This window comes from Chelon labrosus, assembly GCF_963514085.1.
Source record: "Chelon labrosus genome assembly, chromosome: 9".
Lineage (NCBI taxonomy): Eukaryota > Metazoa > Chordata > Actinopteri > Mugiliformes > Mugilidae > Chelon > Chelon labrosus.
This window is the reverse complement of record NC_140359.1, coordinates 26,657,927-26,675,765: the sequence shown is the minus strand read 5'-3', so window position 1 is coordinate 26,675,765 and position 17,839 is coordinate 26,657,927. Positions and strand designations below refer to the sequence as shown.

At 42.4% G+C, this 17,839-nt stretch overlaps 2 protein-coding genes across 2 annotated transcripts in view; both read right to left on the bottom strand.

Annotated features, from left to right (window-relative positions):
• Positions 1-1,978: 1,978 nt before the first annotated feature.
• On the bottom strand, positions 1,979-12,373 carry lrrc74b (leucine rich repeat containing 74B; the record flags this gene model as incomplete). The annotated part of the gene is made up of 8 exons (XM_084550834.1): positions 12,257-12,373; positions 10,480-10,612; positions 8,618-8,824; positions 6,409-6,518; positions 3,988-4,103; positions 3,269-3,347; positions 2,206-2,301; positions 1,979-2,095 (listed from the first exon to the last, which is right to left on the bottom strand). The coding sequence occupies exons 1-8, from the start codon at positions 12,356-12,358 to the stop codon at positions 1,979-1,981; spliced, it is 960 nt and encodes a 319-aa protein (XP_084406960.1). The 5' UTR covers positions 12,359-12,373.
• A 2,164-nt stretch (positions 12,374-14,537) lies between these two features.
• nos1 (nitric oxide synthase 1 (neuronal)) overlaps positions 14,538-17,839 on the bottom strand; it is a gene marked incomplete at its 3' end in the record, with an annotated part of 42,405 nt that continues 39,103 nt past the window's right edge. Inside the window, exon 29 of the mRNA XM_084551676.1 lies at positions 14,538-17,719. Coding sequence (XP_084407802.1) covers positions 17,704-17,719 — 16 coding nt within the window. The remainder of the gene's footprint in view (positions 17,720-17,839) is intronic.

Sequence of the window (17,839 nt, the reverse complement as noted above, 5' to 3'; positions counted from 1 at the left end):
GCAAACAAATGAACAAAACACTGCAATCCAATCCACACAAGCAAAAACAGAACCAAACTCAGAAAACAAATGGTATAAATGCGCTTGTGCATGTTTGTGGTCGAACCTGCTCCTACTATTATTTTCATTTTGCAGTGCTTCCCCAATTACTTTAAATTTCAGCCAGATGCTGCTTCGTTTACAGGTGTCATGCAGAAATACGTGTGCCTCTACTTCCTCACCGCTGTCTGCTGTAACTCAGTCAGCAGCAGGGTCTGTCCGCCTCTTTGCTTTCACATTATGGTATCATCCTCGCCGTCACATGTGATTGGCCACACGGCGTGCCCATCAAAACAAAGTTCTACCCCGCCCTGACACGAGCAGAGACGAATGAGCAAAAGGGGGAAAAAAACGCGGTGGGAATCGGCTCTTCTGATTCACTACCAAGCATCGGCTCTTAGAGGCGGCTCGTTTGCGCATGACACATCACTACTCCACAACACACTGTCCAGTCTAAGGAGAACATTTAGTAACAGACTCATCCTTCCTAAATGTACCACAGAACGCCACAGGAGCTCATTCCTGCCTGTGGCCATCAAACTTTATAACTCCTCCCGCTGAGCGCTGGTCACTCTTAACACTTCAGACTCTTTTATAATTTATTTGTAACCATTATACCTCTGTTATGTTGTGACTACTTGTGAAATATTTGTTCTTTTATGCATCTTACATCTTATTTTTACTTTTCATATATTTTTTTATATTATACTCTGTCACCTTGCAACTGTCACTTCATGGGACCAACAGCAACAAAACAATTTCCTTGAAGGATTCATAAAGGATTCTGATTATGAGATAAACCTGCTTATTGGTTCGGCCATGTTCTAACAACAGACAGTCCTCCACAGTGCAGTTTTTAATAATTTTTTTTCTCCCAGGCTCCTTCTTTTTTTTCCTGCAACTGCCTCCTGTTGATATTTATTGTTATTTATTACCTCTGCAGTAACATTTAAATATATAATACCAGTAATTCCTGTTTACCTTTGCACTTTATTCAATTTACTCTCACGGTCATGTTGTCCATCATCCACGGACTATTTGGAAAGTTTCAAACATTTGTGGCATAGTGTCTTAAAAGTATCTCGGTCTTGCACGTCATGCTGCACACACGTGCCTTAAATTGCCCGCCGGGGACAAATAAACTACCTTTTCTGAATCTGAATTGAATCTGAATAATATTTGCACATGGAACTGGACTGAATAATAAAGGAATTACCTCCTTATATCTAGTTATAGCAGCATTAGATAAGCATCTACTGTAATGAAATGTCTTTCCAGTTGCTATGCCATCCATTATTGTAAATTCAAACGTTATCAGTAAATATCAGCTTATGGTTGAGAGGGTTAGGGAATGCATTATGTCAATGGATATGTAACACAGTTTGAGTTACCCTGCGTCAGTAAACAGGTCTCTTATCTAATAGTGGACCTTTCTTTCAAAGCCGGTTTTTCTAACTAGTCATGCAGTACTTAAATCCCTTTTGTACAACCCACTTTCACTTCTTTTCATACACAATGCAGCGCTCTCTGATCCTCTCCATCACTCTACCCACTGACATTATATAACATCAAATCAGATCATATCTAAAAAGGATCGTCCTCAATACCTGCATTGTGTGCCCTTTTTTCAGTGACTTTATCAAAACAATATTTCGAACTCGGCATACTGTCGGAAAAATGAGCAGCCTCTGAATGAGCTTTACTTCCAATTGATTGGGTATTTAACAAGTTTTATTTATTCCGAGTTCATTTTATTCAGGAGGATCTGCGCACGTGGCTCTTTAAAAAAAAAAAAAAAAAGGAAAACAACATCTCTTTAAAAGATGATATTTTTGCAGGCATCCTCCGGTTCATCTCTCCGTGAAAACGTCCATGGGGCTTTGACGAGTCTTCTTCCATCTTTGCCGGCATAAAAGTACAGCAATTACAGTAACACTCCTCAAGCTTTTGCTTTCCTGAATGTGCCAATTCGGCCCCCGTGATTTACTCGAAGCACGGGGAGCGTTTCTTTCACGGCTGTATACAAGTCTTCAAAATCCTGGTTCACTGTAATGTCCTTGAAGAAAAAAGAGACACACACACAGAGGGGAGAGTGAATAAGTTCGCTGCCTTCAGCGAGGAAAACACTCCCGGGGAAATGTGATGGAGGTGAAACGTGTGACTTACTGAAAAGTCTAAAGCCTCCATGGCTGAATCCGGGTTTTCCTGGATAGACTTAAGGATTCCGTAGCATCCAGCGGTCTGGATGGGATTCCTGCCAATCTGTACGGAGACACAGGTTACCAGCAAGAACTTTGCAATATGGTTATTAGATTCTGGTTATGCAGGTGGTGAAGTCTGGATCAAATTGCTCCTCGGAATAACCCTTAATTTCAGTATAGGCAAGTTTAAAAGAATAGTTCAGCAGAATGAGATCTTAAAAATCGGTGCATCCCCTATGAAGCCCCTCGATGGGCTTAGCGTGACTCTGTCAAGGTGGTATTATAATCCACCTGACGGCATTTCCAAAGCTCCCCAATTAACATGCTAAATCCAATTTGTTGTATGAAGCTCTGATCCAGGATTTAATGCTAAGCCGAGGTAACTTCATATGTACTGTGCAAACATGAGGGTGGCTTTAACGTCTCATTTCTCTGCTTTTTTTTTATTTGTTTGGCTTGAACTTCAGTTTGAATCGTCAGTATAAAGTCAACTGCACCATTACATCTGTAATTGTCAGCTCCCATTAAAGCGGATGCAAGCTTTGAACATCTTACAATTTATTTAATAAAAGGCCGGTATTTAACAAGCATCTGTGTCTTTTGTCTGTGCACTCTTGCTTCTTCTGCCGGCCTATCTGTGCTATCGATGTCTTGAAGTGGTTTCATTTAAATTGTGAGGTTGGATAATTGGAATTGCGAGGTCCAGATAATAATGATGAAAAATTCTCAGATCAGAGCATCGGTAAGTTGGTGTCACAAAGTCTTAAACTGCACGGATTTCTCTGCTTATGCAACAAAACATTTCAGCCCTGTGTAATGAATACCAAACACTTTCACTCAGTTTAGCGTCTTCTCCGTAACTCCATAAATTTTAGTTCTTTCAGTCAGCTGAGACGAGCCCCCCTGCCAACTCATCTGGGGCATTAACATTAAAACAAAGTACAGTGATCCATTTATTTATCCCATTTTATCCACCGATGCCCCCCATTGCTCGTGAAGCTCGAACCAATCTCTTTTCAACAGCTTACATTCAGGGATTTGATTGTCTTGTTTACTTTGAGGCCCGTGGCGAGGCGGGTGGCTCCTTCAGGGGGTATTCGGTTGTTGCTGTGGCGAGAAACAAATGCAGAAAGCAAAGGAAAAAGAGTGGCGGAGTGTGAGGGAAGCAATCTCAAAGTGTGAGTTTTTAAATGGCATTACTCAGCCGTGGAGCAAAAATGTTTGGAAATTTGTGAAGCAAGCTTTTTTATTATTGTTATTTTACTCAGTTAAACAGGAGGTGGATGGAACTCCAATGGCAATTATTTATCAGTAGCAAATATTGAAATAAGCAGAAGTCAAAATGTGTGTCACTTTCAGTTCATGAATTATACGCCGATCAGCCACAACATTAAAACCACCGACGGGTGAAGTCAATAACATTGAACCATCTTGTGACTATACAGTGTTCTGCTGGGAAACCTTTGGACCTGGCATTCATTGGTGTGGATGTTACTTAGACATGTAGCACCCACCTAGACCAGACCAGGCCCCCCCCCAACATCTTCTTGCTAGACACCACAGGACACCCTCAGAATGCCCATGTCCATTCTCTGATGAGTCACCACAAGGGAGACCTACACAATATTTGCAAGGTGGTCATAATGTTATGCCTGATCGGTGTAACAGAATGATCTAAATAAAAGTTGAACTCAGCTCCTGTTGACTTGTCCGGTCTGCTGATACCGAGATAACAAGGAACTCGTACCTCACATTCAACTCCTCCAAAACGTTGTTCTCCTTCAGCGCCTGTCCTAAAGCGATGGCTCCTTCTTTCCCAAACCCGTTATACGACAGGTCCACCGTTCGAAGGAAAATGTTTCCCTAGAAAAAAAACAGAAAAGAGGGCGTCGCTGACGATGGGAGATTTCAAACTGGAAGAAGTTCTGTAACAAGATTAACTGTTAACCAAAGAAGTTCCTTCATTTAAAGTGAGAGAGCAGTGTTGATCTCGAAGTAATAAGCCTCTGCGGACCCGAATCAATCAAACCTGCCTTGGGAGTTAACTTATCAGGATCCACTTGACCAGCTTAGTCGTTAAGATGCGAGAAGGAAAACTGCCCTGACTCCTCCTGCTGTGGGACGCTTGATGAATACCTGACCAGGGGGGCTCATTCACAGAGGTAGCCAAGTTATGAAATGTCTTCTTCAATTAGCAATTACCATATTATCTGAATGGGCAGGTTTTGTTTCTGCATTCAGAACAACACCGTCAGGATAGACGGTAGTCTCATGAGCTTGTTTGCACAGTCTTCCAACTTTATAATTCGTGTTTGGAGAAAGTTCCACTTGGCTTGTTAAAACATTCAGCCGTCGTCATTTCAAATAAATTAGTTTAGGTTGTTTCCCCAAACGAGTCCAAATGACTTTTTGTATACTCGCGGTCATCTTTTCATGGTTTGTTGCTGACGTCTTATTTCGAGTTAAACACACTCTTACAGGGGAATTTATCCATCAAAGTTTGTTTATAGGTCCTGGGGAGGAACAGTGCATATGTGAGGGAAGTGTATAAAGCATTGTGTTGCTCCAGGGGAAGTTATGTGAACTCTGAAAAACTCACTTGTCACTCAAGGATTAAAAAAAAATGTAGTGGTGTGCAGTCAGAAAGAATGTGATCCCATCGGTCTGCAGACTTCAAATTTAAATGTCAGGCTACTGCATGATGAGGAAAGATTTGACTTAAACATGATTTATGCACAACATCCGTTTTTACAACAAAAGTGTTTCAATCTGACACAAGCTATATTAAAACTGTCCATAATTCATTTTTGATGGTTTCATATAATAAAAAACTAATAAAATACACGTACTTGTGCAACATACATTGATCAGCCACAATATTATGACCAGGAGACAGGAGAAGTAAATAACACTGACCAACTTCTGGACCTGGCATTCATTGGTGTGGATGTTACTTAGACATGTAGCACCCACCTAGACCAGACCAGGCACCCCCCGACCCCATAGCAATGACACTCCTTGATGGCAGCAGCCATCCCCAGCAGGATGCAGCCTGACACAGACACACACACAAAAACGCTTTAGGAACAACTAAAAAAAAACAACAACATGAGGAACAGCACAAGGTGTTGACCTGGCCTCCAAATTCACTAGATCCCAAACTGATCAAGTATCTGTAGGATGCACCAGAACCAGCCTGATCCACAGTGTCGTCTGTGAAGGTTCTCAGTTGTCCAGGTCACGGTGGATCCAAAAAAACTGAAACAAGGTCAACTGGACTTTCTCGAAGACATTACATCCAGGTCTTCAGCTCTAAAAGACTGGTGAGGAGTTGGTGTTGTAACAGGTGACTATCCCGTCCTTAACAGACCAAATTCATGTAAGTTTCTGATGGGTAACACCCACAGGTGTTCTTATTTAAACCTCAACCTCCCCACCAGTCCTTCAGAACCGAACACTTGGATGAAAGGTCTTCAGCGTCTCAAGTTTTCTTGTAATATCCACATTCAGGACTTGTAATCCTCAGTCCATTTATTACAGCACAAGGTGTTGACCTGGACTAGGTGACCAACTTCACTAGATCCCAGACTGATCAAGTATCTGTGGGATGATCCACAGAGCCTCCTCCTTGCCAGACACCACAGGACACCCTCAGAAGGCTTATGTCCATTCTCTGATGAGTCACCACAAGGGAGACCTGCACAATATTAGGAAGGTGGCCTGATCTGTGTATATTCATTGTCTTTCTTTCTCAGACTGTAGTCCTTCTTATGAATGCAGACTTTTTTTTTTATCCGGAGCATCAGAAACTTTTCTTCATTTTTCCTCAACACCAGAGACAGTTAAATTCATAGAATCCAGGTTACATCTGTAATCTTGTTTCCCTGCCATAGGCTTTGCCTTACAAGTTGCCGTAGGCTGCTTCCTCCTCATCATCATCATCATCACTCCTCCCCTCTTCAGTTTGCAATAATCATATTTGTTTGGTATAAAAACGTATACCGACCGTACAGACCTGTGTGGGAATGCTCCAACAGAAAACACATTTAAAACTCTGGTATGCAGTGAAATACAGAGAGATTTTCTTGCCACTGATTTTCTTGAACTAGCACTGTTTGAACTACTTTGACAAAGAGAGTTGAAAGTAACGAGCTCGTTTGTTTATTACCCCGAGGCCATTGGCCAACAGCACGGCTCCTCTCCCACGAATGCAGTTCCAGGCCAGACTCAGTGATCTCAGCCCCGTGTTCTCCGACAGAGCGTCTCCAAGGGTTCGACCTAAAATCCGAACAAATGACAGTGCGGCACATTCAAAAGTAACATTATTTCACTGTAAAAACCAAGAAAATGATATGAGTTACATTTGCTTGTCCAGATGACAACATAGTGAAGATATTGTAGGAGGAAAAAGAGCAGAAACTCTGTGACAGGAACGGATCTCATCTCTAGAAGATTACCTTTGAGATGTTGTGATTGTGTGTTTCATTGCGTGAAAGCACTCCTGAGTGAGGACTTGTAGAAGCAGAAATCCCAAAGAACACTGAAGCCATCATCATCTCACTGACTTTTTCGCAAGGATAAGACCCTCGGTGGTTTATAATCACGGAGACGTCACTCAAGACCGAGTGCTTGGGTGAAACAGCAATGACTCCATAGCATGAGTGTCTGATTGCTATACTTTCTCTCAGATACCTGCAACACGGAAGGGCACACTCACAATTGATGAGGACGTCCTTTGGTATTTCAGCAGTGGAGAATATAGGAGTGAATTTGTGCGGATGACCCATAGATGCACACATCAAGACACGGTGGTATTTTATTATTTTTTTTCCCCCACAGGAAGATTTATTTTCAATTACCTACATCAGCTGCTTAGTGTGCTGGTCTGCCATTGTTTCACCGTCACAAAGCTCATCCACAAGATAATTGAGAGAGGTTTTAATGAAGGTAAAATGTTCTTGACCTTTGAATGCCACAGTCTGCCGCCGCCTGCCGCCCCACGACTGCTCGGAGATAAGGCTCTCCTATTATGACAAAGTCTTTCATGAGCATGGCTCTCCAAAAATCTAGTAGATACCAGTGCTGACATATAGTCATAATGTTAAATGGATCTGCACACTTCACAGTAATTGGTCAGTGTAAAGGGCATCATTGTTTATTCAATTATCTTTTAATATGAGAGAAAAGAGGGCTTCGGATACACAGCTGCTTGCTGCAACTCCTTGGAGATTTAAAATGGGCGTTCGTTCTTGTGTGATCAAAAGAAGAAGGAAGCAAAATAGTGTTATTTTAGGCAAACATATCAGTGAGATGACTGAAGGAATAGCTTTGTAGGCTTTGAATCTTTGAAACAATGGAAAGGTCCTAACCTATGGCCAAGTGAAACGATTATTTGATTACTGGATTCTGAGATTAAAAGGTGCACGGACAGGACTGCTTTGAGCAAAATAAAGGACTAACCCCATGAGGCTGCCCCTCAAACTATTAAAGGAGCCACGCCCAACATTGCCGAAAGGTCTAACGCATGACAGTGCACAGAACGTACGCCAAAAACAGATTGTGGTGTTTTGTGTGACATGACAACAACAACACGTACGCCTTCTAGAAGACAGATGAGGAGTCATTGGAGCAAACTAGCAGCGGTTCATCAAGTGTGTGGAAATACTTCACTAAAGATGAAGTCCATACTACTACTACAGTACTACTGCAATGCATCTGAAAAGGCTAACGCTGATGCTAGCAGAGGAACGGTCCAAATCCTCTGGACAGCAGTCAGTTAACAACTTCACCAAACGTCCTGTGGTAACAGAGAGAAGGAGGCTGCACATCAACTATTTGATAAAGTTATTAGACCTTTAGCTGCAGAGAAATACCTGCTACACTATCCCATCTAACAACACAGTGTGGAGTACTATGAAATGCTACTGATGGTGCTGAGGTGCTGCCTGTTTTTATACAGGCTATACATATCTGCAACACACAGTACGTAGCACATGAGGTGTCTGTTCTCAGCATATGTATTCAGGTCAAGAATATAGATTTATTACTTTCTATTGGGTTTTTATTGGTGACGTCATCAGGGACGAGTCTGTGTCGACTTGACTTTCATCACGTATCAGTTGACTTTAAAAAATCTGAAGTCAACTAACCAGAATGCTAACTGTAGCAGGCAGTGTTAGACATTTACACCTCTCTTAATGACTTTTATGTATTTTATGTGTTTTAGAGTTTATCGGTCAATTATCTCATGATGGTAGAATATTGAAAATAAATGGAAAACATTTATCTCCAGTACAAATCTTCAACATCATTTTAATAGAAATGGGACCATGTTTCATTCTTTGAAACACGCAGAGAGACCTGATTACTTTTCCTACCTGCGCGGTCTCCCAGAGCGTTGTAGCTGAGGTCGAGGTGCTGCAGCTTGGTGTTGGTGATCAGTGCCGGGCCGAGGTGTTCGGCGGATTGGTCTGTGAAATGATTTCCTGATAGACTGAGCCTCGCCAGGGTGCTGTTCTCCTTGAGCATACCGGCCACGGCTCGGGCCCCATAATCCCCGAGATTGTTGTCCGATAGGTCCACGTCTGGGATTGACGCACAAATTGAAACATCAAAGGTTAGGTAAGGTGGAGAGAGGTGACCAAAAATACAACATGTGACCAGAAAAGCTGTTCAGTACACCTTTCTGCACACTTTGTTAACACTATACTATTTTATCTAGCCCTGTTTTAAGTCGACTGGTGCAACGGCATTCCCTGGAGGATTGTCTTTATTCATCTTGCACCATCAGAAGACCGAAATTTGCAGTCGTGCATGGCCACCATGAGTTCAACAATTGTAGTTTTGAATAAAATGTTTTTGATAAATCTACTGACATAACATGTTTTACCATTCATGCTTTCTTTCCAGTACTTTTTGGTTAATTCCTTCAAAGCTATTTTATTTCTTTAGCTAGCCTCAAGAGTTTTAGCGCTTGGTGGCAAATAGTTTACCCCTTTCAGTGGGCATGATTTTCAAAGTATGACTCATTTAAGTTTGGTTTTAGGCTTGTTATTGTCGACATTTAAGTGTAACGCCCAATCAGTAATCTGGCTTTATTCGGCCACAGAGAATCCGGCTGCAAACTGTTCTTTATTTTACATAGGTTACAGGAGGCAATGTGATTTTATACAACCATTAGCTACTTATTATTTAAAGCAGATGGGTGCACACAGACCTACTGCCACTGCCCTGCCCTTACAGTATGTACTGTAGCTGACAAGCATCTGCTACAGAGGATGATATCAAATTCATGGAAATAAAATGTTTTCTCTTTCAATAATTGCATCGAAACTGTGTCCAAAGACAAAAGCTGATCATAATAGCGTCATAGGATTTACTATTGATGTACTACAACTCTTTGGCGAAGCATTCAAGTGTTGTTTAGGTGAATGCAGTGCTGGTTGTACAGACTAGTAGACTGTAGACTACTCAGTTTATTGAGTTGGATGGTGAATTTCATTGTCAAAGTTCTTAGACCTTCAGCTGCAGTACAGTAGAAGGCGTCAGAGAAATACATATTTTTATTTTTTAATCCCGGCTACACTATCCCATCTACCAACACGCTGTGGAGTACTATTAAATGCTATTGATGGTGCTGAGGTGCTGCCTGTTTTTATACAGGCTATACATATCTGCAGCTCACAGTATGTAGCACATGAGCTGTCTGTTCTCAGCATATGTATTCAGGTCAAGAATATAGATTTCATAACTTTCTGCTGGGTTTAAGTCGGTGTGGACTTGATTTTTATCACATAAAAGACGACTTTTAAAAAATCTGGACTTGTGCAACCCCCTAGTGTGCAGTACTAGTCAACTTTATGTCCAGTAGTTTGTTGAAATGGACATAAAGTTTACTGATCTCAGTCCATAGGCTGGATTATCACAGAAAGTTTAACTGTGGCAGAGGAAGACAAAAATAATCTCAGCCCGAAGAGACCATTTGACTCATGGGAGTCCTTCTCCACAGACAGTCTGTTAGGTTCCCGAACTGCGCAAATGACTTTTGCAATATGACATTTAGCAAATATAAAACAAGGACCCCAGATGTTAAATCGTGAGCTGTTAATATAACGGGGTGAGAATGTCGTACAAGTGGGAGTGGGGATTGCTCTTTAGCTTGGGGGGAAAAAAAAGTCAGACAGATTGACAGCAGGAGGAATATAAGAGCGTGCACGCTTTAAGAGCCAAGTACAACCACCTGTAATGTAACAATTTTCCTTTAACATCTCGGCAATGGCAGCTCCGCCCATTCCTTCCATCCAATTATCTCTCAGGTTCAGCCGCAGTATTGAAGTGTTGGTTACCAGGGGAACCGCCAGTGCTTTGGTGCCCTGCAAATACACAACCAACATCCCACCACCACCACCACCACCACCACCACCGCACACACACTCAATATGAAATTCTTCTGTTTGTTCACTGCAGCATATTTTCTTGTCTGTATTCCAGTTTAAAAAAAAAAAGTAGATGCACTGATGCAGGTGGGCAGGAAAGAGAGAGAGACTGAAAGAGAGAGAGAGAGAGAGAGAGAGGAATATTAAACCTGTGTGAGACAAATGAAGCAGAAGGGAGCTGTGTGGAGGCGTGGGTCAGAAATGAAGCTCACAGTACGTGAAAATTATAGTTCCTAGCATGGCTAATGAGAAAGTTGAGTGCATGAAGCCTTATGTTAGCGTGATCTTACGAAAAAAAGAAAAAGAAAAATGGAGAGCAGATAGAGCCCCATCCGAGGGTGGTGTGTTTAAACGCATGTGGGATGTACTGTATCTCTGTAAGATCTGAAAAATGCAAGGCATCAAACAGAGGACCCACGGAAGTCACACCTGACTGACAGGTGAAGATTTACTTAAAAATCCAATTTAATCCGCCTGAATGATGTTCCTGGAGCTGAAACCTTGGAGAAGGGCTTGGATTTATTTTTACAACTTTCATTTACAGCTTGTAAAAGATGGCGAACTGTGCTGCAGAGAGCTTCACGTGCCTTGGTGAGAGACGCACGGCCGTGGAGCTATTTTACATTGATTAACCATTAAAAAGCTATTTATCTGCCACTGACTGGTGGGGCTACGGGGCCGTTGAATGTTAAAACACTACTATTTCAAGTTCCTTTTTTTCTGAGAAAAACAAATCGTTGCACATACACATACAGGGTGCGTGGATTAAATGCAGAGTGCATTCACTTCCAACTGATTATGTGTCGATATTCTACGTTATGTGATAGCGTCAACAAGGTAGAGACCGTATGGAAACTGTGTTTAATGTCCAGTCATGTGAAAAAATAACTTTCTCGTTTAGAAAATAAAAATACGTTACCTGAGGAATATTACAATTTAGATATAAGAAGCAGTCTCTGAGAGCAAATTAATATCAGTTTGATTTCCCTTTGAAGAGCTGAATGGCACAAATGTGTACCACTGAGATACAGTATATGCACATGCACCGATCAGGCATAACATTATGACCACCTTCCTGATACTGTGCAGGTCTCCCTTGTGCCTCCAAAACGGTCGTGACACATCAGAGAATGGACATGGGCCTTCCGAGGGTGTCCTGTGGTGTTAGCGGGGGGCCTTTGAGGGGAGGGGCCTCTGTGGATCATCCCACAGATACTTGATCAGTTTGGGATCTAGTGAATTTGGAGGCCAGGTCAACACCTTGTGCTGTTCTTCATGTTTTTTTTTTTTTAGTTGTTCCTAAAGTGTTTTTGTGTGTGTGTGTGTGTCTGTGTCAGGCTGCATCCTGCTGGGGATGGCTGCTGCCATCAAGGAGTGTCATTGATATGGGGTGGGGGTGCCTGGTCTGGTCTAGGTGGGTGCTACATGTTTAAGTAACATCCACACCAATGAATGCCAGGTCCAAAAGTTTCCCAGCAGAACAATGAATTGTCAGAAGATGGTCCTGTCAGTGGTCATAATGATGTGGCTGATAATACAAATCTTACCCCCCTTCCTCTATAATAATTTTGAACACATTACCTGAGGCCCCAGACCACGATGCATCATGTCCAGCTCGCTATGCTTCATGTGCTGAAGGAAATAAGAGGCAGGCGCCACCTGAAACTTTTTGCACGCCTTCATGTAGCTCGTCCTCCCCGTCGGATCGTATCCCTCCTCTTTACCTGCAACATACACAAAGGCACCGGCGTCTGTCTTGAATTGTTCGCTATCAATGCCTCTTGAAAATGAGAAACATGCCACTTTCACCGAGAAGAAGACCCTTTGAGTGCGATATTGAAAACTCCCCTGTGTCTGATTTCTCCCTGACAGGAGAGCTCATTCACGCCAGATGGTTTTCACTTCTGGTGAAAAGGAAGCCCGACACAAAGACTGAGATGAAATCATTAACATGCAGAACAGGGCTCCACATGTGTGGGCGGGCATGTGTAGGAGTTGCTGGTTCGTACTTTATTTTATTCCGAGCTCGTTTAGAGATTGAGAAAATGGAACGGCAAAGGGGGGAATGATTAACAGATGGGGTGAGGGGAGGGCTTTTACTTGTGTGTGCACGTTGAGGTCAAGATCAAATTAAGACTCACAACCAGAATACTTTGTATTGTTGGCACCTGGTATGAAATAGACTTCAGACTAAATAGTATAAACTAAAAGAATTTAGGCAGAAACAACAGGATGAAATTACAAATTTCCCACAAGTCATGTCACTACTCCCCATCCTATTTATCCCCGTCTTCTTCTTCTTCTATCCAAAACCAGCCCCACCTCTCAGCTCCAAATCGGTGTCATAGTCTTCATTGGAGGCCTCGTACTCCACTCCTCCTCCTCCAAGCTCCTCTTCCTCCCCCTCTCCTCCGTCTAGCACGCTCCTGTCATCGCTCCAGCGTCTGCCTTTTGGCCCACGCACGTTAACCCCTGTCCGGTTCAGCGTTTGCTGGGGAAAGAGAGACGTCGTGACTTGTCAAACGTGTGAAGATTGATGGATGTGCTGCCAGGAGGACAAAACCGATACCTGCTCAGCGCCTCGAAGCGGACGGACGGTTTTAACTCGTCCCTTTAAGCTGGTTCCAGTCCGTCTTTGTAGTCTTTGTAAGTACTTCCCTGTCCGCCTACTCCTTTCTTCCTACGTGCCTTTAACCTCTTGATCCGGAGGCTGCCTTTACTGCATTTATTTCCATGCTTATCAACATTTATCACCATTAGATATGCTACTTAGCAAAAGCAGAGTGTTTGACTGGACACATTTTTGTATTAGAAAGTGTTTTCATATTGTGTTTCTCACACTTAACCATGGAGTGTGCAGCCCTGTGACTAGACTGCATAAAAGGCTAATTAAAAGAGACTTTAGACTGTTAAATATATTCATTGGAGAGCACAGGTCAAATGAGTGATCCCTAAAAAAGGAAATATCAGGTCTTTAGCTTGCATTTCTGAGCCTGTATTTCCTTGCCGTGGGCAAGGAAAGTGCTTGGATGTCACTTTAGACCTTCATTTCCAAAAAAACTCCAGCAGGACTAAAACATTATTTTAATTCCCACCAGTGTCCCTCTCCTGTCTTTTCTTCAATCTTGCACTTCATATAATAATCTGTCCTGTGAGCCTGTACCTGGTGGTTCACACTTCCCCTTGCCTTCAAGAGTCCCTGTGAGCTTCCTACCTCCCCCGGCTGCAACTCCTCAATTTTTGTTTCTGCGTCATCGTCCTCCAGCGCAAAAGGCGGCAGCTCCTCCTTGGCCGACTCCTTCCCATGAGCCATGACTTTGATTCAGAGCAAACGTGATGCCAATATGGAAAGGGATATAAGTAGCCGTCTTTTCTGCAGAAGTCAGTTTCTAGTTAATCTTTTCTTTTTCTTGGTGAAATAGTTGCGCTAGAAATGATATCACTGCATACAGTGCTCATATGTGCAACCTATCTTTGTCTAAGGGAGGGCCAGACTGTGCCGGGCTAACTGGAAAGGCTAGTGCTTCAAGACCTGATACTTAGTCACCAATCAGAGCCCCTGTGTAAAGTTTGGACGGCTTGTTTTGTTGACAGGTTGCCATGGCAGTGGAGAGACAAATCAGTGCGCCGAGTACATCGACTTGAGCCATGACAACCAGCACTTACAGAGGCAGGGAGAGGAAGAGAAGTAAATGCCTTGTTTGCTGCAACTTTTTTTAAATTTTATTTCCACAGAAACGTCTTCATAAACTGACCTTTAAAACCTAAAACGCTTCGACCCTCGGACCAAATTTCCGCCGCCTGTGCAAACCATCTGCAGCTCCGCGAGCAAAGAAAAAACCAATACAAATGTGTTGACATGTTCTGTAAATGTTTCTCTTTATTTGCAAGTAGATGCAAAGTCCTGGCAGTTGATGCATTAAGATGGATTACCCTCGATCAAGTACACAACAAAAGGTCATCGTAGCAGAGGCCGGTCGGATCGGAGTTGGTCACAGCAGCAGCAGCAGCATTACACAAACACAGAAAGAAGAAAGAAAAAGAGTCCACTGTCCTGGAGCCCCGTGAGAAAGGCCAGACAACCTCACAATACAGTCCCACTGACTGACTGACTGACTGACACAGTGCTGGCAAATAGGACTTTTTAAATATGAACAGGAGACAGGAGATCACCATGCATGTGTTTAACGCTGCTGTTTTTGTCCTCATACCTGAAAGGATATGAGACTCAGAGTAGGCCTTTTTTTTTATTATTTTTTTTTTTTACATTTTTTTAAATCAAGCAGCATCATAGCGCTCATTTACATAATCAAAATACATTCTTAGAAAAGATTGAAGTCTTTATAGTTTATACTTTCTTTTAATATATATATATTTATATGTATATAGAAGCTATGTATATAGAGAGAAGCTGTATCTTGTATCAGTTCTTTTCCTGTTGCACAGTTTACACCACAGACATTTTTTTCATGGCAGCTCCGACTAAACTGAATCCAAACTATTGGAGACATTCATCCAAAATGAACAACAGCGGGGACAACGGGAATCAGCCATTTTTCTACCCGAACAATAAACAGGTACTCAGAAACAGATCCTCCAGCAGCCGCTAGCGACATTTTAAAAATCTTTAATTTTTTAAATCCAAGACAAAAGAAAGGGCATGAACAAGACTTCCCGAAGGTGACGAGTAAAAGCCGCCGTTGGTTGGTGCAGAGCGGATGATCAGAAAGCGATATGGGGGCCCACCCCTGCATAAATATTTTCAAATTACAACCCTGACTCATTGGAAAGCAGTAAAAAAAGACCACATCGGCAGTGTGTTTGCTTCTCGTCTCTGGATGAAGGACTTCACTAGAACTTAAAACAATTGAGCCGAGCAGCTGAGATTTAAAAAAACAAAAAAAAAGCCACGTGGGCAGCTTCCTGTTACCAAAACACCATCTGTAAGATTGCATTTGCAGGCTTTTGTGTGTGTGTGTGTGTGACTCAGAGCAAAGCGATTCATGCTTATTTGAAAATCTGCTTCGACAAGGTAGCAAGCAAAATAGTCATGTAAGAAACACACACACACCTGAGGTCATGCATGTTTACACCCACTCGCACAGAGCACGAGCACACTTAGGATGGTTTCTAGGGCCCACGCATGCGCGCCGACGCCGCCGAGCAGGTCACAGTGAAGATGTGGCACCCGAGCCACGAGATAGCACAACACATGCAGCGAGACGACAGAAGGAAGGTGGACGACTGCCAGCGCGGACGCAGGCAAAGACTTCATGTAAGGCAAGAGGCAGAGGAGTTACGAAGCCGTTGGATGCTAATCTGAAAAGCTCAACAGGTGACGATTGAGACAAAGCTGGCAGCAGCAGCAATCTAGGCAGCGTCTTTCAGCCTCAGCAGCCGTCCTCAACAATGTGCCGTTATGGATATGCTTCATTTTTGAGGAAATATAAGGGGATATAATGCAAGTCAGCAGCCAATTAGCGTAGCTTAGCATAAAGACGGAAAGAAGGAAACGGCTAGCTCGCTCGGATAAAAAGGCCGCAGCATAAACCGAGGCTACAGGCCCCGCTGAGGTGGCGTGGGTCTGACTTTGACCTGCAGCCTTTTCTTAACCCCTCACTTCCAGTCTCTCTCCACTACTACCCGTCAAATAAACTTAAGGAAAGCCCAAAACAATAACCCAAGAATGATTCGCTCCCACATCAGTTTTCATGTCACTTTCATTTTTCACCTGTGAGGCGTTAACAGTTATAGTATAAGACACTGTTGTTCCCCCACCTCCAGTTTTTAAGCCAAGCTGCATTAGGGCTAACTTTTAAAAACTCATTCTCTTTAAAGGACACGACAAGTCTGACAGAAACAGCTAAACCCCACACCATAAAACCCTACATATAACCTACAACCAAAGTCAAATCCTTAAAACTAAATCCCCAAATGTCAATTAATTCCTTTTAAAGTTGGTAATCATCAATTAATCGTCCATAATTCCAAATCAGTTGCCCCTCTCCCATGACTGTACGTTTTCCCAACACGTTCCACTGCAATGTGACCACAAAAAAAGGTTTAGATATTAAAATCTGAAAGCCCTGAAGTATTTTATTTTTTTTTATTAACTTGCTGTTAATTTGAGTTTATTTCAAAGATGTGCTGACTCAGCCTTTTATACCGGCTGCACTACACGTTCCTGGGCAGCTGCACCAGCTGAGACACACCAGATTACGATGCCACGACAGAAACAGACGGGACCGTAAGAAGAAGAGCGCCGGCGCCGAGGCTGATGCACTTTGATGGATTACTAGTGAAGAGCTAGATTATATATATATATGTTTATCGAGGCCGTGACTGAGTTGCTGTTTTCGTAATTCAGGGTGAGCCGTGCCAAATTCGCTCACAACACATCTGTCCTTTTTTTTTTTTCTCCTGTCAGCATGCCTGTACATCTTCCACTTTTCTATCTTTGTCTACAACGACAGCCTTTGACATTTTAAAACCAAAAAAAGCCCAAATAATTTTTTTTAAACAGTCCTGATTCCCTCCTTCTTCCCTACAATTAAAGTAAATTCATACCGACATATAGTTAATATCAGTGCCACACGCCGCCTTGCGAATATAAAACCCCAATAAAAGCCTTTTCTTTTATCTTTTTTTTTTTTTTAACTGGAACAATAACACAGAGTATATCATATTTCTTGAGTATATTCTTGTCTCGGTCATGCATTCACAATGAGGCAGGTCATTACACTAGGTGCACACATTATGAATCAAAAATGATCAATTTATAATTTTTGGAAGTATCATCAACAAGCAAAACAGATTCTCAGAGAACAGAACATTTCCAACTTGATACAGACAAAACCGCAGAGCCCAACAGAAACACTGAAGTGGTATAAAAGAAAGAAAGAACGAAAGAAACCTTTTTTTTGTTTTTTTGTTTTTTTACAGTACAAAAAATTGGCACAGTATTCTTTAACCAGCGCTGATGCGTCCTCCAGACTGGTTGTTGTCAGAAAGCCGACGATTCAATCGACCTACGAGCAGAAGACCCTGAGAGAGAGAGAGAGGAAAAAATAAATAAATAATGAAAAACAGAAGGAGGGACATAAAGACAGAGAGAGAGCAACAGAGACAGAGAAATAGAGATGTTACAGTCATTACTCATCCGGC